At 38.6% G+C, this 26,336-nt stretch overlaps 3 protein-coding genes across 3 annotated transcripts in view; 2 read left to right on the top strand and 1 right to left on the bottom strand.

The window, feature by feature from the left end:
- Window positions 1-12,229, bottom strand: part of DDX43 (DEAD-box helicase 43) — a 12,883-nt gene extending 654 nt beyond the window's left edge. Inside the window, exons 1-15 of the mRNA XM_006926384.2 lie at window positions 11,904-12,229; window positions 9,829-9,884; window positions 9,020-9,146; window positions 8,160-8,294; window positions 6,922-7,003; window positions 5,824-5,980; window positions 5,458-5,576; window positions 4,877-4,987; window positions 4,404-4,545; window positions 3,855-3,955; window positions 2,801-2,888; window positions 1,644-1,771; window positions 1,336-1,445; window positions 696-834; window positions 90-177 (exon numbers count right to left, since the gene is read on the bottom strand). Of these exons, the coding sequence (XP_006926446.1) occupies window positions 90-177; window positions 696-834; window positions 1,336-1,445; window positions 1,644-1,771; window positions 2,801-2,888; window positions 3,855-3,955; window positions 4,404-4,545; window positions 4,877-4,987; window positions 5,458-5,576; window positions 5,824-5,980; window positions 6,922-7,003; window positions 8,160-8,294; window positions 9,020-9,146; window positions 9,829-9,884; window positions 11,904-12,153 (1,833 nt within the window). The 5' untranslated portion in view covers window positions 12,154-12,229. The remainder of the gene's footprint in view (window positions 1-89; window positions 178-695; window positions 835-1,335; window positions 1,446-1,643; window positions 1,772-2,800; window positions 2,889-3,854; window positions 3,956-4,403; window positions 4,546-4,876; window positions 4,988-5,457; window positions 5,577-5,823; window positions 5,981-6,921; window positions 7,004-8,159; window positions 8,295-9,019; window positions 9,147-9,828; window positions 9,885-11,903) is intronic.
- Window positions 1-18,228, top strand: part of CGAS (cyclic GMP-AMP synthase) — a 49,539-nt gene extending 31,311 nt beyond the window's left edge. Inside the window, exon 5 of the mRNA XM_025042876.1 lies at window positions 17,986-18,228. Coding sequence (XP_024898644.1) covers window positions 17,986-18,031 — 46 coding nt within the window. The 3' untranslated portion in view covers window positions 18,032-18,228. The remainder of the gene's footprint in view (window positions 1-17,985) is intronic.
- Window positions 18,229-23,152: 4,924 nt separating this feature from the next.
- On the top strand, window positions 23,153-25,428 carry OOEP (oocyte expressed protein). The gene is made up of 3 exons (XM_006926812.3): window positions 23,153-23,339; window positions 23,557-23,736; window positions 24,103-25,428. The coding sequence occupies exons 1-3, from the start codon at window positions 23,153-23,155 to the stop codon at window positions 24,201-24,203; spliced, it is 468 nt and encodes a 155-aa protein (XP_006926874.1). The 3' UTR covers window positions 24,204-25,428.
- The last annotated feature ends 908 nt before the right edge of the window (window positions 25,429-26,336 follow it).

Here is a 26,336-nt window from a genome sequence, read left to right on the forward strand (position 1 = left end):
CAGTAAGCCCCCATACTCAGAGTAAATGAAATTGTTTGAATATTAGAAAAGTGATACGAGGAAAGTTCTAATGAGTTTTATAGTCTCACCTGATTTGCTCTTTCCAGAATGTTAATTAATTCATTGGCAACCCTCCAATCATTTCTAGTAATAAGAGTAATTGACACTCCAGTCCTCCTTTAATGGGGGGAAAAACTCATATAATTTGATTTATAATTTACAATCATTATTCATTTAGCAAAATAGAATAAAAACAGTAGCAGCAAAACCTCAACTCTTTTACAAGCCCAAATATGTATTATCAAAATTTAGCATCATTCAAACAGCAATTTGGAATCTAAATAATCTGCAGTTGTTTAAACAGCAGGTGACAAGGGGTTTATGATAGTGGTAATCTCAGCAGGAGGAAAGGTCCTCTTACACAGGCCAACTTGGACAAGAGTAACCAACTGGGTATAAATCAGTTTTGTTACACTATAAACATAAAGCAGAGTGGAATCGGACAGTCACATGCTAATCATAGAGGGGTCTGGTTGAACGTGGAACAAGCCAACTGGACAGGAATAAAGTAGCAAAGCAGGTTCTAGGGTGGCTTAGATAATTCATAGGCAAGAGAACAAAGTTTTCTAGGTAAAAATGTAAGGGTAGTAATGAGGAGCTAGGGTTCGCTTCTTTCACCTGTAGACTATGCTTACCCTGCTCTTCCAGTGCGCCCTACTCTGTGCACATATTCTTCAATATTCCGAGGAAAATCATAATTATAGACATGTGTGACATCATGGACATCAAGACCTCGAGATGCTAAGTCAGTAGCAATCAGTATTCTCACTTTACCTAAAAAGTAAAGCCAAAAGAACATAGACACATTCTGGCATAAACCAACCTAAGACATATCAGAAAGTATATTTTCCCTTAATTTCTTATTAGGTGAACTATTATTGCTTTTAATATTAAAATACTTAAGGCAGTGAAAATGGGAAAGGGGTACTCATTCTTTCTTTTTAATTGCTGGCAAGTTACAACACAATGATATCATAGTACAGCAAACTCACTGAATCATCTGAGCCATGTCACAAAGATATGTGCCTCAGATAAATTAATAGAAATAATCCCCATTGCAAATAATTACCTCGACATCCAAGTTTAAACATTAGCTCTTTGAGTTTGGATAGTCCTGAGAGTCTGATTAATATTTAGAGCTCTAACAGGTGGTTTGGGGATCTGTAAGCTGAGGACAGATCTTAGAGACGGGTTCCATCAAAAAGAGCTGTCATTCAGCCAACCACAAACATCTTACACTTTTAAATGCAACAAGCAGAAATTGCAAAAATGTACCTGTTTTAAAGTTTTCTAACGCTCTCTCCCGATCACTCTGTTCTCTGTTGCCATGCAGAGACTCTACTGATATTTGTCGGAGGATCAGGTCACTTGATAAGTGATCAGCACTGAAGCAAAAGACAGTGATCTTAAGTGCTTACACTAATAGCACCACCAATTCACTATTTCACTTTTATTAGCGAAAGTCTAAAATAATGTACTGTAAGACATACACACCCCCACTTGAATTCGTATACAAAAAGAAATAATACTAAATAAATCAATTTGACTGGATGATTAAAGCTATAAAACAAAAAAATACCTACACAGCTTTTCTGCTAACAAACACTATGACTTTGTCTTTGGGAGACATGCTCTCTAGGAAAGTTTGGATATGCGATCGTTTCTCTTCTTCTGTGGTGACAATTATATTTTGCTTCACAGTACTTACAGCCTAAAAGATTCAAAGATCAACATTGATTGGCAAATCCCATAGCGTGGCTCAAAATACATTTTATTTATATCATTGGCTAATGTCTTAATAAATTGCTAATAGGAAAAAAGGCAGGTCCTTGCAAAATTACCGGTTTTTACTTAAGGATTTGTAGCTCAGCCTTTCACTTTTTATCACTTATTCACCCAAGAGAAGTTAGAAACTCTTGAGTACTTGGCCATGTGTTGAAAGCAACTGGTTACCAATGTAGGAAAATAACCATGGGGTAAAGCTAAGCTTGTGAAAACTATCATGAACTTTGCGTATAGCCCTTACAACGAAGGAAGATAATTCTCTTATACACAAGAGTTTCTATTCAATAAGTATCCTGATTTAATATGAAATTTCAAAATATCATTGGTAACATTTTTTTTGACAGATAAAATAGATTCTAATAGCATTTAATGACAGGAAAGAACCAAGCATTTATCCGGCCCTTCATGAAATCTAATGAAATAAGCCTGGGCAATGATTCATTATTATTACTAGTGATTAAGTAAAAAAGGTCAATTTTCATTAATGGTTAATTGAAAAGTCAGTTACAATTATTAAGTGAAAGGCCAGAGAACTTTATAATAGAAGAGAGATATAATAGTGATCTTTAATTATACATTGTATAATTACTAACATCTTAACCCACTGATCTATCTTAACTTCACAAAAAAAACACCAGCCTTTAAAATATATGCAGATGTAGACCTTGTTTAGAATCTGATTCTAATAGGGTTAATAAAATGAGGTATTAGGAAAATAGAAACACTGACTGGATATTTGATGGTATTAAAAGATTATGAAAATTTTAGGTGTAAGATAATCCTACTAAATGTTTAAATTAGCCTTTGAGACATATATAGTGAAGTATTTATGAGTAAAATCATATGTATTTAGTATTTGCTCTAAAACTAAGGAGTGGGCAGGAGGAATGCCAAAACAAAAATTTAAATTCCATAATTAATAAATATTTTTAATAGTAATAAAAATCAAGCTTACAACTAGATCCAAAGTACCAACATATACAATCATTGGCTCTTTCAAATAAGACTGTGCAAGTCGACGGACAGCATATGGCCACGTTGCACTGGAAATAAAACATGATATACAAACAAATTTATTATAAAAATGTATTATAAAACAAATATTACTAAGTTTCCCTAAGAGTGCTATGAACAAAATTGCCCATGAAACAAATTTCATATTTTTCTTTCATGTTTTTCAATAAGAGATTTTACAGAAAATGTATGCTTCATAAAGAATTGCTCAACTATAGGAAAGGTACTAGATGAAACCTTTAAATATGTTTTATAGTATCAAAGGTGAAGGAGATTTATACCTTAAATTCTAATCTAAGAAAAGGTAAAATGAAGTGTTAAATTAGTTTTCTCTTGGCCTTTGTAAAAAACAAACCCAAAAAACCTTGTATTTTTCATACATTGTCAGCAGGGAAAACTAAGTGCTTATGTGAAATAAAAACATTTTAAGTGTACTGATGAAAGAATATGTAAATTCAGATGTTTATGCAACCATATCAATTAGAAAAGTAACCACCTTTTATACTTTCATAGTAATTACAATGATGGGAACAGTAAGGAGACAGAGGAAATTTAGTATATTTCCTCAATTACATACTATTTTTTATGCTAATGAAACAAAGGAGAAAATGGGTCTCTAGATCACTCTTCATTTAAATAACAATCACTGCTTCCTCAGTTTTATCTTGGGCAAAAAAGTATATTGTAATCAAATAGATACCTCTAAGGACAGGTGATTACTTATTCAAATGTGAGACTTCACTGTGAAACAATCTACCCTCTTGGAGTCCCCTCTGTTTTTACAGAAATCTCAATCTATAATTTAGGAAACCCAATAGTCCTTGTTACACTGTTACACTGAGTTGCTATAGTAAGTGATGGCATGGTATCTTTCACGTAAGGATCTCAAAATAACTTTCAAGTAATGCTCTAAAAATCCTGTGGGGAAATCAGCCAAAAAGAATGGATTCTATTCCACTGATTTCTATTTTGCAGACTAGCAATTAAGCACATACCTTGTCATAATAGTCTGCCTGTCTGGGCGCACATCTAATAAAATCTTCATTATCTGAGGTTCAAATCCCATATCCAGCATCTTGTCAGCTTCATCTAATACCTGCATCAAAAATGTTTGTGGCTATATTAGATCTGAGAGGTAGCCAACATATATGCACTCTTTTTATGAATATAACATTAAGAGGTAATTTTTTCTCATTTCTCCTATTACCTAAGCCACTATTTTAATTTCTCCAGGAGAAAATAAGCTGTCTGTAGCTGTAACATAAATTGATTTGATTTTTTTTAAGTTGTCTAATACTTCCTAAATCTACTTAATACAAAAAAATTATATCTAAAATACCCATGTATTTTAATACTTTTGTATTTATCTACATTTTCCAACATTAAAATACAATTATCTTAATATCTTTAACGTATTAGATGGAATGGCAAATAATCCTAGGATTTAAAACTATTATAAAATGGACAGCCATTCTAAAAGACTGTTTTCATAAGATTTGTGCTTCCTCTCAGTATCCCAAACCCTTAAACCCTTCCATAATTACCAAGTAGGTTATACTTTTCAGGTTGACAAAGTTATTCATTTGCAGATCATTCAACCTTCCGGGAGTTGCAATAATGATATCTACACCTTTTGTCAGGTCCTGTATTTGTCCGTATCTATCTCCGCCACCATATATACAGATACTTAAAAAAAAAAAATAGTACAGAGGTTCATGTTCAGGTAGGGAATGTCCCATCACAACTCAAAATCCGGACCAACCTAAGTATTTTGGGTATAAAATAACAAAATAAAAGGTATACAAATCAAAAAAAGTATCAGATGCCTTTTGTTGTATTTTCTTTCCCCTTTCTGAGAACTTTCCACAGCCATCTGCCTGCATCGCTGTTATTGGCCCCACCCCTGACCCATGCTGAGCCAATCAGGTTCTCTAAATGTGTGAAAAATGATGGAAGAATATATAAAGCTACAAATGATTAAGATGCTGATGCAGGAATGACCAAAGAAATGACTTACTTTTTAAGACCTTTATATGAATACTTAGAACATTCAGCTTGCACTTGAAGAGCTAATTCTCGAGTGGGTGTAAGGACTAACATGCCAGGTCCGTTCCTTTTCTCTCTAGCTCTTTGGAGAGAAAACAAGATTAAAATACTTGTCTCAGATACACGATACGTTCATTTAGTGCTTTCAAAATTTCTAGCAATTAGTGTCAAAGTCACATAATTCACCATAAAAAGTTGAGAAATATAGAAAAACAGCCATAGAAAAAAATCCAAGGACCAAGATAGAAGCCTTATCATTTAACATGGCCAGTGCTTTCCTGTGTCAAACATTCTCTCACACAATTGTGTTGGACATGATAATTTAAATAATTTGTTTCCAATATTTCATTATTAACATTTTTGGTAGATTCTACTTATTACTTCCCAAAATGATTTGTCAATTTATAATTTCGCCAGTACAGTACAAGTGTATTTCCCTGAAACCAGGCATTATCTTTTGACCAAAGCAATATACGAAAAACTTTAATTGCGTTTTTGGTACCCATATCAATTAAACCCTTAAAAAGAGAACTCAGCTGTAGAAATTCTTACAGTGGTTGAGAGTCAAGGTGAATAAATCCAGGCATTAAGTAGGACAATGTCTTCCCTGTTCCAGTTTGGGCTACTCCTATAAGATCTATTCCTTGTAGAACTATTGGCCATGCCTGTGACTGAAATGGAACAATAAATAGTAAAATAAAAAGTGCATTTCTTTCTGTCAGGTGTCCCTCCCCTCCCAGCCCCTAACTTCTTTCAACAAATATTTTCTGAATGCTAGGCACTGGTGCTGCAGAAGGTGCTGGGGAGTGCTCATTTAGAGACAGCTGCTACCTAATGATTTAACTTCTAACAATCAGATATTGTTGGGGGCGGGGGATGGTCAGTGAAATATTAGAATTAAAGAACTATTTAGCATACCTGAATTGGTGTTGGCTTTTGAAAACCTGCCTTTTTAAAGTTTTCCATAACTTCAGGATAACACTGAAAGGCATCCTCAAATTTACAAATAGGATTGGGGATAGGACGTTTTTCACCATCTTTCAAGTCATCACACATTATATTATAGTTTTCCTTCCTTTTAAGGAAAAATAAAACAAATATTAGCCACTAATATTTGGGGAGTATCCTTATACTCCCCAAACAAGAAATTTTCCAGCATTAGTTCAGGTTGTATCTAGAAATTCAGCTGCAACTGATTAAAACCAAAGTAGTAAAGTTACAGTAAAATGTAATAACTAAGTTAATAGAAATGAACCCATCTTTTTCTTATCAGAATAGATGCAAAGAGAAGGAAAAAAATTACATTATATGTATGAACAGGCCAATGAAAGGTTCATGGAAAGGTTAATAGAGCCTGAAAATTATATGCTTCATAATTCAAAATCAGATCTAACACTGATGGCCTACAATGTTTCACACATATTTTCTTAATTTATCCAACAATCCTATGAAGTGAGAATTATTCACATTTGATAGGTGATCATTAGTTATTTGTCCAAGGTCTGAGCTCTACTCCAAACTAGGATACCTGTTCTTTCTACTATACCATAGTATCTTAGTTTTATAACAGACATTAATAGAAAAAAAATGTAGCCATTAGGACCTTTAATTCCAGATAAGGATTGAGAAGTAAGAATTATTCTAATATTCAGATATCGGATCGATTTCTTATGATTTTCAATAGTTGTTGAAACAATTCTCTAAAATTACTGTTCAATACAGCAGGCACTAACCACATGCGTCTTTTTAAATTTAAAATTTAAATTCAGTTTAATACTAGCCATATTTTAAGTGTTCAATAGCTATATATGGATAGTGACTATCAGACACAAATATACCCAATTTTCCATCTTTGCAAAAAGTTTTATTGGATAGCAATGCTCCAAAATATATCTTGTAGGATGCAACCAAGTTTTCATTTGGCTATGAAAGGCATAGACGTCAAATGCAATCATTTCAAATCTTTTCCTACATTAATTTAATAACTATACAAATACTCAAAGTAATAAAACCTACCTCCAATTGTCTACTTGTACTTGTGACATTGAACTTGTTGTTTCTGACTCTGTGTAAAAGTTTTTCTTAATTGGGGGTAAATCTGAGACAAAGATGAAAATTCAAACTGATAAATAATGGGAACTTACATTTCATTGACACTTATTCAAAGTAACAGAAATCAAACTAAAATATATATCAGGCTCACTTTGTATACATGGTTTTAGACATCTGTTCTAGACTTTGCTAGCCAGGCTTATGCCAGACTCTAGGAGATCTCCCATTTTGGTCTCTCTTTCAATTATATTTTTCACCCAAAAAAGAGATCTTTTAAGTATAAAATTAATTAGGTATAAAATAAAAGAAACCATGCTTTACAAGACACAACAATTATCACATTGATAAATTTTCTCTCAAACATAGTAAACTGATTTTATCTTTGAAGGTCCATCCCATTACTGTTTAGGAATAAAATATTTATCCTTATTCTACCCTCAGAAGCTACCTTGTCTTCTTAAATACCTATCATATGTCCTCAAAATTTAAATCCTTTCTATGGCTTCCCATTCCAAATCTCCCCAACATATAAATTGTCAAGATGGCACTGGAAGCTTACTGTGCAGACAGGCTGACCGCCAAAGTGGTATTAATTGTCATTAATATTTGTCACATATCAGTGCATTAGATTCTTAATTTTAAATGATGTATTGCTGCCTCATTCTGATAGCCAAATTTCGTGCTCAAATTTACTCTGAAATTTGGTGCCTATAATGTGGAACATTATATTATACTCCATATATAATTCCATGTGAGAATTTCATTTAAAATTAAATTCTAAAAACCTATCTCTTCTCAAGAACAGTATGCTCTTATTAAGTGTTTTTTCCTTTTTTATTTTGCCCTTGTCAGCCAGGTACTCCAAGGTCAACTTTTGCTTAATTGCAGCTACAACTTATAGTCAGAATGTTTATTCCATTTTCCCCTAGGATCCAATTTTCTTTCTATTTTATTGACTTTTGCAGGAAGTTACCTCAAATAAGGTATAAATAAGTTTAATATTTTAATTTTCCATTGGTAGCATAAATCGCAACACAGGCAACATAGACAGTATCATGCCCCAGGGATTAACTGCAGCATTGCAAATTTTAATATCATTTTTCATACAGATCTCATTATTGAGAGTAACACATTTTAGAAGATAAAAACCTCATTAAGAGAAACACCTATATCACATGTAAATGTTAGAATGCAGCACTAACCTGCCCACTTTTTTTTCCCCCATGTCAAAGCGTCTTCTCGAATTTGATCCCAATCAATCAATGTCTGATCTTCTGTAACAACATTGTCATCTGTCCTTACATCTCTTCGAACAGAAGGTTGGAATGCAACAATATCTGTTAAAATATTTTTACCAAATTAGTTTCAAAACAAATCCTATCAGTACAAAATCTCCAAAACCATTTTATTATTGTTTTAATAACAAGACAATAATGCTTGCAATATAAAATTGAGTTTTGTGCTGTACTACCATGACAATTCTGGTCATGGTTTTTGTCATTAGTTATCTACTTCGGTTTTACAAAATGGAAGAAATTTTAACTTACTGGAGAAGTTAAACAGCATGAGAGCCTAGTGTCTAATAATAAATCACACATATCACTTAATCTTCACAATAATCCTGCAAGGCACATGTAACTCCAGGTTAACAGATGAAGAAATGGAGTCTTACAGACTTCTTAGAGGTTCTTTCTCAAGAAACACTAAGACCAGTGCTTCCATCTGAACCCAAGACTTATTTTTACTTCCTTGTTTCTGGAAATGGTTCAATAATGGCTAGACTAATTCCTGCTCTCTCATTAATAGAAGTGTAATAAAAAGGTTATGTTATTTTGGTTTTTTTCACTCATCTGTGGCTATAAGTAAAACTGCTAGGCTCAAATGAAAGATTAAGTGTTTTCATTTGAGAAAAAAGTATTCTTGGGTTTCTATAACAGACTAGATTTAATGACAGCAAGCTAAAGCTTTGTTATTAGGGAAAGCATCAGCTATAACATGGTTTATAACACTGAAATTTTTAAAAATTTTACAGGACTTTCTTTAGCGGGCAAAAATTACTTACCAACTCTGGGTTGTGAGCTGTAATTTTTTTGTTTTTTAACAAGATTATCTATCACTGCTTTTGCTTTTGTCTGCATTGCCTTGCTGCCGAAAATTTTGACTTCTGCTTCTGGACACCCTTTTATTATCTAGACACAAGGGGAAAAATAGGTAAGACTAGAGTCCTTCACCATTCCACCCTCAAACAATCACAACTTCATACAGTATAAAAGTATAAATATAGGATTGCTATCAATAAGTGTTTGAGATCTAATAAAAGGTTTTTATGCAAGAAAAGGTCATGAACATATAATCTGTGTTTTAGAAAAAATACTCTGGCCACAGTGAAAAATGGTTAGAAAAAGACAAGACTGGAAGTAGGATGGTTCAGTTAGGGGAGAATGCCCCCAAATGATGTGATTTCCCTTGAGAAATACAGGAAATAGGACTCCATTATGAACTGATTGTAGGATAAGGAGAAGTTAGTAATCTAAGATTTCTGGCTTGGGAACTTGGTGAATGATGTGGCTGCTTACTGAGACTGGGAACACAGGAACAGCTCAAGGTTTGAGGAATGAGGATCAGGAAGGGCATGATAAATATACCTCGGGATCTCCTTTTTCAGTGAAGATTATCTCTAAAGGTTTTTACCTCCATGAATCAAAAAACCTAGACCTAGAATGGACCACAGCATAGGTGAGTTCTTGAAAAGAATGGCAGTATGAAGAGCTTCGGCAACTCTAAGTTACAACAGTATGTTAATAACTGAGCAGAAACTAGAGTTAGGAATGAACTATACTCTTTAAGGATTTAAGAACACAGGTTACTTACCTCTATTTTGGTGTTTGTTGTACTTTGGATGTCTCTAATTTTTGACCCACCACGGCCTGTTTTTAAAAATAAAGGATTTTTTTTTAAAGCAAGTTGAAATAATAAGGGGGAGGATTTACCTACTATCTTGAAAGAACTTTCTCTAGTTCTTTCCCAAATCATCCAGACGAAGGCTCCTAGGGTCCAATAATCACTTTCTTTGGGAAAAAAGGAAGCAAGAGTTTTCGATTCCAAATTTTAGTGGGTGGTAGATGGCTCTTTATCTGCGAATTGATCCTAAGGATTCATCAGCAGCCCAAGCAAACTAATTAGATCCAAAATGTTGGCAAGGATGTGGAAAAACTGGAACCCTTGAACAGTCCAACTCAAAAAAAATTCCAACCAAAAAGTGATCAAAGCTCTTGAATAGACATTACTCTAAAGACATATAAGTGTCCAGCAGGTATATATAAGATGATGAAATCATCAGGGAAATGCAAACCAAAATCACAATGAGAAATAACCTCCTACCTGTTAGAATGGACGTAATCAAAAATACAAGAGAGATAAGTGTTTGGGAGGATGTGGAGAAAAGGGAAACTTTGTGTAATGTTGATGGGAATGTAAATTGGTGCAGCCACTATGAAAAACAGTACAGAAGTTCCTCAAAAAAAATAAAAATAGAACTACCATATGGATCCAGCAATCCCACTTATGGGCTTTTATACAAAAGAATTGAAATCAGTATCTCAAAGTGATATCTGCACTCCCATGTTATGGTAAATGAAAATATGCTAAATGAAATATTATGCTAAATGAAATAAGGCAATCATGGAAAACAAGTAATGTATGATTATGCTAAATGAAATAAGGCAATCATGGAAAACAAGTAATGTATGATTCTATTTCTATGAGGTATCTAACAAACTTAGAGAAACAAAGTAGAATGGTGGTTGCCAGGGATGGGGGAAATGGATATTCAATGGGTAGGTTCAGTCATGCAAGATGAAAACATTCTAGAGATTTAGTATACATTACTCTTACAGTTCACAATACTACACTGTATACTGTCTGCTTAAAATTATGTGTAAATTAAAGTTGAATTTATCACAATCTAAGAATACTGGATCCAGAACCAACATCAACCTGTGCTTGCATTTCACAGGTGCTCAATAAGTGTTGAAAGCTTAAGTGATTTTTATTGCAAACCTAGTGGCATTCATTTATGAACCATCACTCTTCATATCTTTGAACCCGAGACACCTTGATGGATCAATTAATCTCTGGCTGGTCTAGCAATCAGTCTTGTATTGCTCCATTTAACAACATAATCTGCAAAACCGTTATTCTTTGGAGGACTTGAGATCTTGTTTCCTGGCTTATGCCGTCAGTTTGGTTCAATAAACTCATAAAAATTCAAAAAAATTAGCCTACGAAATCATTTCATTTTTTTTTTCAAAATAAGTTGAAAAGGGGTAAAACAAGTTAAAAAGGGGTAAAACAAAATATTAGGTCTCATACTTAATGTGCAAAATGTTGGAATTTATCCTCAGAATTAATGGCAATAAATGAGGGGAATCTAAATTCCAATCATTTCTAAATGCTTTTCAAAAATGAATTTGTAAGACTAAAGACATACTAAGAAAACGAAATCCTGTTTTTCAGCAGATAAATCATATTTAAGTTAAACTAAATGCAATATATGATTATACTCTGTGCAACCCTATAATATCCTCCACCTTCTTATCTTTGGTTAATGGCTCTATACGATATTCAAACATTGATTTCGGTTCTGCTTTGTTGTTCATTTAGGGGTAAGCTATCATGGGACTGATCTTTCGTCTCAAAGGGTTCCAAAGTCTCCTAAGAATTTGCTTTCCCAAATGATCGTCTCTAAATATCAAAAGGTGCGTTAAATGACACCATTCTAGTACCAGAAGGTGTTAGAAATATCTCGGGGATAAAACTAGTCTCACTAGGTGGCAGCTGATTGGAGGCGAGGAGCGTGTGGCGGGGATGCCCTTACCAGGCTCCGCCCCTGGCCCCACCCATTCACCTCTCCCGGCCCAGCCCCGCACACAACCACTTGCTCTCACCAATCACCGCGCCGACCCAATCGTTCTTCAATCCAAAGCAGAGCGGCGGTTCCCGGGGACCATCGGCCACAGGCTGCTGGAGGCTGGAGGGGTCCCTCCAGGCGCCGCCTCTGCCACCTCTACGGCCACCCCGACCTCTTCGATTCGACTCCTCTGCCGGCCTCCTTTCCGGAGCCTGAGACACTGCCGAGCCTCGCCGGGAAGCAACGCCCCAGGAAGAGGCGTTAGCGCCTGCTTCTTGCCTAGACATGGTTCCGTGAAGAAGATCCGGCTCGTCCGACGTCGTTCCGGTCCGGCTCTGCAGCACCACACCGTGCCGTCGTAGGGCTCCTCTACAGGGGCATCCACGCAGCCGCTACTTAAGGAGCCCGCGCGAGGCTCGCTCCGCCCCTGCCCCGCCCTCCATGGCCTCACATCCATTGGTGCATGAGACATTGTGGGCGGGACCTTCACGGTTTAACCAATCCGCTCTCATAATCGTGCGAGCTCGTCTTGAACGAGTCAATGCGCCGACGTTTGTTCCTTTTTTAGGCGTGGGACTTCTACCAAGTTGTCTTTGACCGCTGTTCTGCTGAACTCCCACCCTTGATACTCCACGTCTCAGTGACTCTAAAGTCATGAGTCCCAAACGTCGGTCACTTTTACAACGTGACCCAATACGTACATAAAACATTTGAAAGGAAAGGTTGACAAAACATTTACCATTGCTATGTAAGCAGCACTTTGATATCTTTAAGCCTGTATTAGTTTTTAAAATGTTGGTCGTAATCCACAAATTTAGTAACCCACAGTTTAAAATCTCTGGCCTGAGAGACGCGGCGTCAAGGCTTCACTCAACACTTGATTTGAATGTTTGGTGCGGTTTTAAAACTAATGAAGCAAATCGAATAAATGCCTGAAGTACTCCCATCACTGCCGCCTGGCTCTGTGGCTGGACATACTATTCCAGGCAAGCAAGCCAGTTGGGAGTACCCCTGCTCTGATTAGGATCTTCATATTGTCTGAACAAATCTCATGTATAATCATCTATCAAACATAGTAGACATCTATTATAATGTTAGGCACTATGCTCTGTGCTCAGGATTGAACCTGGTCCATTCTAGGTTGAATGGATTAACCCATGTGGGATTACCTATCACTCTTAATGTGATCATCTCTGGATAAATAGGATTACAGTGCCATCTGAGCATCCAGGAAATAAAGAGATAAATATGTTATATATTTAATCTCAATTCTCTAATCTTTAATCTGAAATAGATAGTATTAATGGACTTTTAGAAAGAAATTTTGTTGGATTAGATTCACTAATATTTTATTGAGGATTTTTGCATCTATATTCATAAGAGATAGTTTGTGGTTTTCTTGTAATGTCACTTGGATTGATATTAGGGCAATGCTGACCTCATAGAATGAGTTAGGAAGTTTTTCCTCTGCTTCTATTTCCTGGAAGGTATTGTAGAAAATTGGTGTAATCTCTTAAATGATTTTTTTGTTGTTGTTGTTGTTTTTTTGAATTCACCAGTAAACACATCTGGGCCTGATGCTTTCTGTTTTGCAAAGTTATTATTGACTCAATTTCTTTACAGATGTAGGCCTGTTCAGTTTGTCTATATCTTTTCATGTTAGTTTTGGTAGATTGTGTCTTTAAAAGAATTTGTCTATTTCACTTAAATTATCAAATTTGTGAGCACAGACCTGTTCATAGTATCCCTTTATTATCTTTTTAAAGTCCATGGGCTCTATAGTGATGTCCCTCTTTCATTTCTGATATTAGTAATTTGTGTCTTCCTTCTTTTTTTCTTAGCCTGTATTGAGGTTTATTGATTTAATTTTATTTTTTAAAAGAACCAGCTTTTGGCTGATTTTCTCTACTGATTTCCTGTGTTCAATTTCATTGGTTTCTGCTCTAATTTTTATTTTCTTCTGCTTACTTTGGATTTAATTTTCTCTTCTTTTTCTAGCTTACTAAAGTAGAAACTTAGATGATTGATTTTAGATCTTTCTTCTTTTCTAATATACTCATTCAATGCTATACATTTCCCTCTAAGCGCTGTTTTTTACTATATCCCACAAATTTTAAGTTGTTTTCATTTTCTTTTAGTTCAAACTATCTTTTAATTTGTCTTGAGATTTATTTGACCAATGTGTTATTTAGAAGTATTTTTCAGCTATCCTTCTGGTGATTGCTAGTTCAATTCTATTGTGGTATGAGAACATTGTCGACCATAAAATAAAATCAATTAGACATTCCATCATCAAAAGGATTTATTCAGGAAAAAGGATGGATTTCAATTCAGTGCAGACATGGTGAGCCACATGCATGAACTGAACTGGAGAAAGATAAAGGAAGTACTTTATAGAGTGGAAGAGGAGGTTAAGGTGAGGGGCTATTACAACCATAGAGCTATATTATAAACATAGATTTCCTGTGAGACTCTATGACATGGAGTGTAATAGCTCTTTCCACAGGCCCTCCTGATTTATATCCAGGTTAAGGTCTCTGTCATCAATTTTAACAGGTATTATGTGATTTCTATTCTTTTAAATTTGTTAAGGTGTGTTTTAAGACCCAGCATATGATCTGTCTTGGTGAATATTCCATGTGGGCTTAAGAAAAATGTGTATTCTGCTGTAGTTGGATGAAGTAGTCCATAGATGTCAATTATATCTAGTTGATTGATGGTGCTGTTGAGTTCAACTATGTCGTTACTGATTTTCTGCCAGATGGATCAGTCTATTTTAGATAGCAGGGTGCTGAGGTCTCCAACAATAATAATGAATTCACCTATCTCTCTTTGTAGTTCCATCAGTTTAGCCTCACATATTTTGATGCTCTGTTGTTAGATACATGTTAAGGACTGTTACGGCTTCTTGGAGAATTTAGCCCTTTATCATTTTAATTTTCCTTGCTATGAAGTTAGCTGTGTTTAAATTAATATAGTTACTCCAGCTTTTAATTAATTTTATCATGGTATATCTTTCTCCATCCTTTAACTTTTAATCTATAGCAGTCCTCCCTTATGCTCAAAGACCCCCAGTGAATGCCTGAAACTGAGGATAATACCAAACTATATATATTTTTTATATATACATACCTATAATAAAGTTTTTTAAACTAGGTACATTAAGAGATTAACAACAATAACAAATAATAAAATAGAACAATTGTAACAATATATGCAATAGAAGGTATTGGTTTTGGGGCCATTATTAAATAAAACAAGGCTTACTTGAAGACAAAATAAGGGTTACTTGATATCAATACCATGACAGCCAATCTTATAACTGAGATTACTACTTAGTGACTAACAGGAAGGTAGTGTATACAGTGTGAATGCACTGGACAAAGGGATGATTCATATTAAGCAGATGGAGCAGGACAACTTGAGTTTTAATCATACTACTCAAAATGGTACACGATTGAAAACTTATGAATTGTTTATTATAAATGGAATTTTCTATTTAATATTTTTGGACTGCTGTTGACCGCTAGTAACGAAAACCTTGGAAAGAAAAACATACAGACCTAGCGAAAAGCCCTGAGATCAGAAATCTCAGCAGAGGGCAAAGAGAGGCTGAAGAACGAAGCAGGCCACTTAGTGTGGCAACTAATAGAGTTTGATAAGGGAAACTTACATAGGAGGCATGTAAGACAAAATGGATTCCTAAGAATTACATAGGGTAAAGGGGAGGATAGTCAAGGGTACTAGTCTGTGAATGCTGCCAGGTAGAGAAAATTACTTTACATGCTTGATCAGGTCAGGACAATATATGGGCATATGACAGGTGGCAAAGAAGGAATGCTGATTTCTGTCAGACATAAACATTAATTACAATCTGAGAGTCTAGGAGTGGTGGTGGTGGTGGGGTTCCAAAAGCAACTTCCCTTCTGGCCTGGATCCACCTTGCAGTAGTCACATCATAGTACGGTCTTTCCTAGACAACTGCATGTCTTTATATTTAATATAGGCTTCGTGTAAACAACATATGTCGGATCTTGTTTTTTGATCTATTCTGAGTCTCTGACTTTTAATTGGTGCACTTTGACCATTAATGTTAAAGTGATTACTGATATAGTCGAGTGTACATCTGCCATATTTGTTACTGTTTTCTATTTGTTGCCCTTGTTCTTTACAGTAGTGCCCTTTACCTGTGGTTTATGCTTGGCACAATTAAGGTCTTATATGTATTAATTAATTGATATAATCTTCACGACTCTAGGATGGAGGTACTATTATCGCCATCCCCAATTTATAGATGAAAACTAAAGAACTGAAAAGTTAGACATCTTGCCCAAGGTCACACATATATCTAGTAAGTGATGGGGTGGGGGGGAGTGCAGAAAAAGGGGAAAAGAGGGAGTGGAGGAGGAGCCAGAATTAGAGTAACTAGTTATGGTTGGCCGCTGAATGTCAGAGACAGTCTAAATGTACATGTACATCGTGCTGTATAATGGAAATAACTTTTATTGAACTAGGAAAATACTACAAGCCAGAGATTTTTCTGAGCTCTTTGTATATATTCAACTTACTTAATTTCCTGAACAATCCCACAAGTATTACTATTTTTATTGTTCACATCTTACAAATGAGGAACAGAGAAGTTAGATAAACTGCTCAAAGTCACAAATCCAATAAGTGGCAAAATTAGAACTGAAATCCACATTTCTCTATTCCTTAAAATAACGTTTTTGTGCCAGGTGCCATACCAGGTGCCAGGAATACGTAGAGACATAAGACTTCATCCTGCTCTCAATAACTTCCAACCTATCTAAGCAAACAGGCAGTCCGAACTTCTTTTGATTACTTTGCCCTTGGAGGTCCAAAAATGAGAATGTGAGTCCTTACTGTGTCACATTACTCTACGTCGAAGGTGAGATGTGCTGATCTGGCTCCTGTGGGCTGAGAGGAAAGAAGGACTTGGAAATCCGTCCTGGCCTTTAAGACCAGTGTATCTGGCCGCTGCCGCAGATCCTCACAGCCAGGGTCGAGGCTCCCAGGGCCGCCTATCGGGCCCCGCGCTTGCGCTGAGATGTGGTCTGGGAAGCCTCCAGGTGCTGCGGGCCGCGGTAGGCGTGCCTTCAGCACATCCCCAGCCGCCTGGGCGCTCCGGGTTCTGACCTGCAGCACTAGGCTGCGGGATCCCGCAGCCCGGAGTACCACGTAAGCCTACGGCACCAAAACGTGTCGGGGCCGCACCGAGAGCTTACCGGTTTCCAATGGGCTGTGGCGTCCAGCTTTCAACCAGGACAGGGCGGTGGCCTCGCCCCAGAAGAAGGAGAGGGAAGATTTACCTGTATTCACAGGCCCGGTACACATGGGTCTGAGCAGCCTTCCCGACTGTTTCTAAGAAGAGTACCTGGAAAACTGATAGTGTTTGACCTATCTATCCATAGAGTAGGTGGAAAAGATCTTTGGTGAGTGTGTGGTTGGCGGCCGCCCTCCTCCAGGCCAGAGACGGTACAATCAGGTCTCGCACCCCACCCAGCTCGGCCAAACTCAGCGGTGACCCCATCCCTACCCCCCAGCTCACAACCAAAGCACCAAATCCCGCACTTCCAGCAGTTGACCGAGATCCTGCTGCAAGTAAGAACTCTGGCCCCGAAGGGCACGATCCTGACCTTCCGACCGCTAGAAAAGGAAACATTCAGTCCATTATCCTTTGCAGAAGAAAGCAGCACTGCTGCGGGCTTTGGGAGGCTGGGCGAGTTTAAAGACGAGGAGCAGAGACCGCACAGACCTGGGCTCAGGCCTGGGTAGGGAGCCCTATTCGCCTTTACTCATTGTCTCAGGAGCTTTCCAGAGCCCGAGTCACATCTTCTCTGTCAAGGGAAATCTCAGTCATTAAGGCCCCAAAGACCTAGCAGCAAGGTAAGCTGGAAGGGGAGAAATTGGTGTGTCCCTCTGTCTCCTTACCTCCCAGACTCAAAGGGTTCCCACCAAGTGCCCAAACTCAGTCCCAAGAAACAAGAGCGAGGACAGGCTCCCTCTGGTTCCACTTACAGTGTATGAGGGATTCGCGACAAGCCGAGATTGTGCGTGCCCTCGTGAACTACCGCAAATACAGTTGTTTTCCCTTTCAGAGGCAGAGAAGGAAATACTGATGGAAGCCAAGAGGATCGTCTGTAGCAGCCTCTAGTGAGAAAATCCAGGATGCCAGGACCTTTCCTGAATCTGAATCCTACCTCAACACAAAGTGAGACTGGGTGTATAATACCACGGTTTTGGTATAAAAATGAATACGAAACAGACTAGATTCGTTATGTAATGCTTCTTTTCTGGTTAAAAATATTTTTAATTAAAAGTATTTTTGTGGTTTCCACACACTGTGTCTACTGCGTCTAATGGATAGGTCGGCCCTGACCCAATCATTTATCTCAGTTAGACCCAGGACCTAGCCTGGGGTGGGAAGGAAGCCAAACTCCAGGAGCTCTGCCCGCATTCTTGGGGCGCACTACCTGGCCAGGGCATGGATCACCCATCCCGCCCTGTTCCTGCGCATCCTCAATCTTTGGACCATAACTTCAACCGGCTCCAAGAGGGAGTTTATGTCCAGTCTGAGCCGAGTCCCAGTGACTTTCTCGATTATTCGTACCTACTCAAGGTTGAGGCCTGTGTGAGAGAAGAACGTAGATCCAAGAAGGGAGTTTGGGCGACCTACAGCGCAGTTGGGGGAGATCGGCAGAGGAGGGTGGCTCTGACCCAAGTCCGCTTCTGCCGCAGATCTGGGAAAGGGGTAAAGGAGGGTGTAAAGAAAGGAGAATGAAATACCAGGTCACTACTGAGATCAAGACTAAAGAGAAACGCTAGGAAATTTTTTTCTATTAAAAGAAAGTAATTAAAAAAAAAAAAGATTTCAAAAGAATAAAGTGAGCAGAAAAACAGTAAGAAAATAGCCAAGTTACAGGCTTCTACTCTGGAAGGGTAATAAAGGGACATGATCGATATAAGTAAAAGTATTGTTTTGTAAGCATGAATTAGAAGCAAGCAACATGAAATTTAAAGCACAAATATAACAAATGTTTCCTGGAGATCAAAGTTAATTAATCAAAAATAATTTATGAGGAAATACCCCACACCCTCATAACACAGAATATAAAGACTGTCAGATGAAATGGTTCAAATTGGAGAATGAAAGCAAGATTCTTTCACATCTCTGATGGTCCACAAGGATCCAGCTTCTCAAAATCTGAGATCTCAAAATCTTCATCCTTCACTTGGAAAGATGAGAGAAGAGACAAGGACACAGGAAGATGGCCCACTAACAGCCAATTTCCACACTTGAAAAGGCAGTGGAGGTGAGGTTAAAAGAATCACAATTCAGCTACACCACTATTTTCTCTTCCCAGATCTAAAGTACTCTGGAGACACCCCCGCCCCACCCCCCTGCCCCCACTTTGGGTTAAATAGGAAAACATGTGAATGCAGGGTTAGAAAAAGGTAATTTCAAGGCGGGGAGCACTAGTTCCTGCCTTTAAAGAGATGGGTGAGTTCAGGAAAGTACCTTCAGTTCTCTCAACAACCCCTTTTCTCAAACAAATTAAACCTTAGGTCTGTTTTTCCTCCTGGTGCTTAGATTCTTTGGGTGTTGTTCAGGAATTTATAGATTTTTGCAGGGTGCCTGATGGATACTGTGTGTTTTAATCTGCCATTTTCTTGAAGTCTTTCATATTTAGTATTTTTAATCTTCTTTCATACTTGATGAATACTTTGAGTATAAAAGTTAGAGTTTTGATAATATTTAAGTTGTATTTTTATATGTATGGTTAATTATACATGTCAAACTTGCACTCTAGAGTCTTGTGTTAAATGCTTTAAGTCTTTAAAAATGGAAATAAAAGAACCATGAAGTAAACATATCTTTAGAAAAAAAGCAATCCTCCCTACCTCCAGGACAAGTAAAACAGGCCATAAATAATTTCTTAAGTGAAGTTTTAAATGCTTGAAATTTTGTATCACATTAAGAGTTGATAGTTAAGGAAAAGTAAAATAAAGTGAACATTGGACAAGAGAATTAAACATGAGGTAGGAAAAGTCCTCAAATAGGGGAAAGCATATTGCAGAGTCCTGAAAGTCACCTGGGAATGGGTGACTCTGTCCCCAGAACACCCCCTTCTCATCTTCAAATAAAGGTTTCTGAAAAAACACAAATATCATTGTGTAGGACACACCTTCAGGAAAGCAAGATTTGGCTATGTCTCTGAAGCAATAAACATTTAAAACCTTAACCCGATCAAGAGATTTAATTATGCTGCTGTAGGCAAATATTTCTATTTTACCCAGTATTTACATACTTCTTATGAATTTTTCGTGTGAGTTGTTCAGTTGTTCAGTTCTCCCAGGTTCAGTTTCTTGGTGTGGATACGGTAGCATCCAGTTACTTTATGGGGATCCTTAGAGATAAAGCCCCACACAAATGACTCACTTGTTGGAGGCGCATGGCAGTTAGTCTCCCTCACAAACAAGCTGCAAGCGCCTGGTATGGCCACTTCATCCTTAGGCAGTTTTTTTCCAGAGTGGATTGCGGTTCTGCCAAGGGGAACCTCCCACTAAGCAGTCAAAGACCAGAATCACATCCCGGAAAGGCAGAGCTTACCTCCTGGGGCGGCTGGAAGACCCACCAAGTTCTCACTTCTCCGCCCCCCAAACTTTGGCAGCCAAGGCGCTGGGAAATCTTTCACGGACTCAGAGGGACACACAACCCTTCCACAGGCCTGGGGGTAGGATGGAGAGAGTATTCCGCAGAACTTGGAAGCCGAGATGCCGCGATTCCCTAAGCCGAAGTCGGCTGAGGTTAGCAGCTCACTTGTCCTACGGTCTTAGGTTGCTTCTCTGGGCCGCAGGGTTTGTGCGCTGGTCCTGACACTGGCCAGAGATCAAAATGAGAAAGGGGCCAGAGCAAATTGAGCTCTGTAGAGCCGAAATATTTTAAGAATCCGGCCTTGGTCCACGTCAAGGCTGAACTGGTAGATGCTGCATTTGATGAGAAAACGTGGACCCGAGTGACCCGTGGCGGGCCCACTCTGGTGCTGTGTTGGCCCCCTGCTCCCTCCTAACTGCATCCTCTCGCTGCTACTGGCGCCACTGGGACCTCCTATAAGCGACAATGGCACCTTCTTCCTGGCCTCGTGGACCTGAGCTCTCTGGACCTGAGCATCTTCTTTCCGCCCCCGCACAGGCCAGGGTGGGGTCTGCCTCACCAAAATAGAGTGTCAGTTCAACACTCTGTTCCAAGTAGACTCGTGCTTCAAAGACATCATGGAGATGACAATCTACGGATCGATGCTGCTCAGGGGACGGATAGAACGAGTCTTCCAAGTGTTGGTCGAGAGTTTTGGGGCTCGGGAGTCGACACCGCCAGGCCTGAAGTGACGATCTTGGGGCCCGGGACCAGGTCTCTGTGCAAATATGTTTGAATGCCAGGGCAGATCTGTTCATCCCCTTCTTGTTCCTTCCGGAGAGCCCTTAGCCCCTACTCCTGAGCCTCTTAATCTCCGGGAGAATCCCTTAGTGTCAACGCATCCAGAACATGGACAGACGACCAAGTTCCTAAAGTGGGAAGAGTTAGGGTCCTGCCAGCATGAGGGGTGTGGGATGTGGCAGTCATGTGCCTATTTTAAATGTCCAACTACATACTTCTAATTCTAATCTGGTTGCTCTTCTTCCCTGTGCTGGTCTGCTCTGACCTGAGGAGACCAAGAAAGCCCTTGAGACTGGCTCTGTGAAAACAATCATGTTGCCAGACCACCGTGAATGCATTCCGGCCCATGGTACAAGGCGAAGGGAGCTGGAGACTCTTTCCTTTTTGGCTTGTTGCTTTGATTGGCTACTCAGACACCTGGCAACTCTAACTCTCTCACTCTCTCTCTCTCTCTCTCTCTCTCTCTCTCTCTCTCAGGTAAGCTGAGCTCTTCATGGTCTCCTTCTCTAGGCATCCCTAACTGCAAAAAGTCATTTCTTGTAATTTTGCATAAATGATCTAGAAAAACTTTTTTTTAACTCAACTTCATGAGAACTTTCACATATTTATATCTTCAAGACTTTTTTTTACAATGTACATGTATTATTATGTTGAATTTTAATATTAAATTGAAGAAACAAAAATATCCACTAAAGTTTAATTTAACATGTCTCAAGAGATTATCTATGGATAACTGTTGAAGCCTAGATGATGTGGATGAGGGAATTCAGTATATTAATACTATCCCCCTTATGTAAATGATAAACATTTTCCATTAAAAAGATTTTTTAAAGAAACACATTATAGCTAGTTGTAAGAACAAAATTGTTTGTACAGCAGATGCTATCTAATATAAAACAACTACCATATAATATTTCTAGAAATATACTAGAAAAAGTATAAGAACGTGTATGGGATGATATACACCAGCTTCAGGACAATGATTTCCTGTGGAGAGGGAAAGGAAAGATGTTTCAGTGATACCTATTTTAAAGAAGAGAGAAGTGAGGCAAATGTGGGGAAATCTTAACATCTTGTTAATTGGGGATGGTGTGTGGGGGTTGTACAGGAGTTTTCTATAACTTTTTTTGAATGTGTGAAATCTTTCATAATTTAAAATTTTAACTAAAACTAAGAACATTGGTAAGAAACGTCTATCAACATTAGGTGTTTTAGGACACTGGAAACAGACGAGGTTTGTCTATACTTGCAACGTTTTCTGTAATGAACACCTTTGACGTTTATATTTTAAATTGAAAACATTCTTGAATGATTTAGAAATGGTAACAAACCAGAGGCAGAACATAACAGGAAGTAGAAGAGAGAAAAATGTAGATTCGATAAGTCTGCCTTCGGCCTGATTTACCTACCTACCTCTGAAAGGTAGGTAACATAGAAACCTTAACCTAGGCACTGAAAGTGATTCTTTCCCAGTTAACAAAGTCGCCAATTCAAACCACGCTGTTAGCTTTGTACAGGGAACGGGCTTTGAGACTGATACCTTATTCAGCGGAGAAGACCACAGAGAGCCTCTGAGATCCAGTTGGAGCTCAAATAAACACTAATTCAAGGTCGAAGAGGAAATCCTGCGGCTAGACGCACAACAGCAAGTAGCTCGTGACGCCGCCAGGCTTGAGTGCCCGCTGTCAAATGGGGCAGCTTGCCCCAAAGGGCCACCGGATGCCGCAGGAAGGGGCGGGGCTGGCCGGAAACCGTAAAAGGGGGCTCGGGCTTCGCTGCTCGCTGGAGTTTCGTCAGAGCTGCGTGGGCCTCTCTCTTGGCCTCTTAGCATGGCGGACCACGCAGATGATGTGGGCCAGGGGCATGGATGCACGCCCGCCGAGTCCCGGGATGGGCTGTTGAGGCTACCACTTCCACCGCCACGGCTTCGCACCCGGCCGTGGTGGTTTCCTGTGCAGGAACTGAGAGACCCATTGGTGTTTTACTTGGAGGCATGGTTGGCAGACTCGATCTTTGGTAAGCGAGCCTGGGGGCGCGGGTGGCCCAGCCCCCTCCAGTCCGAGAAAGGCCCGACAGAGCAGCTCTCTACAGGCTTTCCCAGATTCAGAGGCCACTTTTGGCGCCGTGATGCCAGCTTCTAGCTCTTCCCTTCCTCAGTTGACATTCCCTTCGACTCTAGCTCCTCCAGACCTTCGACCATGCTGCCTCTCTGAGTGTCTCTCTTCGTGTTTAGGCCCAGACCGAGCCATAATTCCGGAAATGGAGTGGATGAATCAGGTCTTGTTGATGGTGGACAAAGTAAACTCTGGAAACTTCGTTGAAATCACCATTTTCGGCCAGCCGCGTGTACAAAATCGAGTGAAGAGCGTGCTTCTGAGCCTGGCATCAAGGCACCGGCAATATCGTGCCCGAGGTGAAGGTCTTTGACAACCTGCATGTGTAGGGAGCCACAGGTGAACCACCTGGCCGTATTTGACATCCTTTTATCCTCTCTCATCTCCCCAGTAGTTTTTGCAGTTTCCTAACTCCAGTATGCCGCACACAGTCCCTGGGCATCCCTTTGTGAGAGGAGTCAAAGTAGGACCTTGGGAGAATAAACTGGGGTCTGATGCATTCAGGCCTGTCACTTCCCATGCCAGCTTCAGTTTGGTTACCTACTATTTCCAGATCCCAAATTCAGAGCTTCCACTCTGAGAAATGATGTTGCCAGCACCTTTCCCATCCCCCAATGACAGAGTAATTTGAAACAGCAAGCATTTTTGCATTTTTCCTTATCCAGCTGAGAAGATGAAACAACTTGAGGAGTTCTTGAAGGCCCGTGCCGCAGGTCTCCAGACTCCCCAGCATGCTGTTGCACAAGTATTGTCAGGAACGTTATGAGAACAGTCCTGCTTCTACTACTAAAGTTCGAGAGAAGAAAGAATCCTTAAATCTCTGCATTCTTTTTTCCTTTGTCGTGATAGGTAGTGGTTTGATTATTTTGATGCAAACGTGAGTTTATAGTGCTGTTCTAGTAAAGAAATGAATTTCCTTTTTGTCCAATGGCATAAAGATCTTTTCTCACTTAAAATTAAGCAAATTTACAAAAGATTGTTTATTCTTGTCTTGCTGTGCGACGTGGGTAAAAGGCCTGATTTGTAGTGGTTCTATTTTTGTTTCTTAATTTCTACCACTTTGAAACTACTAACCCTTTTATGATTTTAGGGTCAGAATCAGGCATCATTTTGTTCTCAAACTTTAACGTGTGGAACAAATCACCTTGAGAACTTGCTAAAACAATTTCCTAGGCTCCTTAAGTGATTCTAGTTCAGTACATTGGGCCCATTATTTTGCATTTCTAACAAGCTCATGGGTAAGGTTAATGATTCTTTGAGGCTCTCATTTTGAAGCTTCTGGTTTGGTCCTTGAGTAGCACCGAGGGTGGGTTTTCTTAGAGTGGAACCTTCCCTTCATGCACATGTGTGGATATTCCAGTATGAAATGAGGTGATCAGCATTCATTGTGCTGGTGCTGTGATTCGCCAAAGAGTCGGAGTACTGGGCAGCTTAGCCCAGGAAAGCATCTGACCTCCAAGTCAGCTGTCTGCTTTTCCCCTGGGGTCTGCACAGGTGTCCTGCACGTGCTGGGTTGTTTTTCCATTACCAATTTGTGCAAAACAGCCCCAAGCCCTTGCTGCCTCCACTTTCAGGAAGCAGGATTCTTGTGGGGAGAGGTTGCCAAGAACTGGGTGGCTTCAGACACAAAGGTGGAGTTGATTTAACCCATGCAGTTTCTTCACCCCTGAGCGGTAATGGATTGTAGCCATTTGCAAGTGTTTTAAACACACATTCATACACAAATCTCTTAATATGATTACACAATTGATATTGATCATGTTCCTACTTTGCTTCACATTTTTGTAAAATGCTTTTACATTTTTCTTTATTCCTAATTACTTCTTTCAACCCTGAATATAAGAACTTTTATTATCTGTATAAGCTTTTGTAACAAATAATGGTTTATTATTATTTTTTCACCCCTTTGTTTCTCAAATTTTTTGCACATGAGAAGTTTTTACTCTATGTAGTTAAACCAACTACTGTTTTCTGTGTGATTTCTCCTCATCCTTACCCCTTTTAAATTTTAGGAACTCCTACTTTTTCTCATTCTTTAGAAATTTGATAAATATTCCTACAGGTTTTTCCTACTGGGATTTCTCCAAAACCATGAACATTTTGGACAATTATTTGCTGGAAGGAGGGTTATGCTTAAAATTTACTCCAATTTTCTCCAAATTATCCAAAATTAAATTAATAAATGATTTTGCATTGCTTCCATCATTTATACACATCAACATGTTGAAATCCTAACCCCGATTACCTCAGAATGTGACTGTATTTGGAAATAGGGCCTTTAAAGAGTAATATTAAGGTATAATGAGGCCATATGGGTGGGCCTTTTTCCAATGACTGGTGTCTTTATAAGAAGAAATAATGGACACAGGTGTGAGCACAGAGGAAAGACCATGTGAGGATACAGCAAGAAGATAGCCATCTGCAATCTGGGGTGGGAGGCCACAGAAGAAACCAAACCTGCTAACACCTTGATTTTGGACTTCTAGTCTCCAGAACTTTGAGAAAATAAATATCTTGTTTAACCCGGTCTGTTATTTTGTTATGGCTGCTCTAGCAAACTAATACGATATCTAATAGGGGTTTTCCATCTTCCTTTTCATCTATGTGCCAATACAGTATTTTTACTACCTTCATAACCTTTCAATATATCTAAAAAAAAAAAAAAATGGTTGCACTGTCATTCTGCCTTTCAGAATTTGGGGTAATGTTAGCTATATATTTATTTATTAGAGCTTATATCACATACCATGCCCTATGCCACGCTCCTAAGTAGGATGTTTGGAGCATAAGCATTAGAATAATTATTCAAAAAACCTTATTGCCTATATTACCTTCAAGTAGTCTTCCATAACTCCATTTTTTCTATTTTAGTAAATATTTTATTGATGCATAATGTTCA

Source organism: Pteropus alecto, unplaced genomic scaffold (genome assembly GCF_000325575.1).
Source record: "Pteropus alecto unplaced genomic scaffold, ASM32557v1 scaffold7, whole genome shotgun sequence".
NCBI lineage: Eukaryota > Metazoa > Chordata > Mammalia > Chiroptera > Pteropodidae > Pteropus > Pteropus alecto.

Coding starts and splice junctions, on each gene's coding strand:
- OOEP (XM_006926812.3), top strand. CDS start 23,153: ATGGCGGACCACGCAGATGATGTGGGCCAGGGGCATGGATGCACGCCC. Junction 23,340..23,556: donor GTTGGCAGACTCGATCTTTG/GTAAGCGAGCCT, acceptor CTTCGTGTTTAG/GCCCAGACCGAGCCATAATT. Junction 23,737..24,102: donor CCGGCAATATCGTGCCCGAG/GTGAAGGTCTTT, acceptor TTCCTTATCCAG/CTGAGAAGATGAAACAACTT.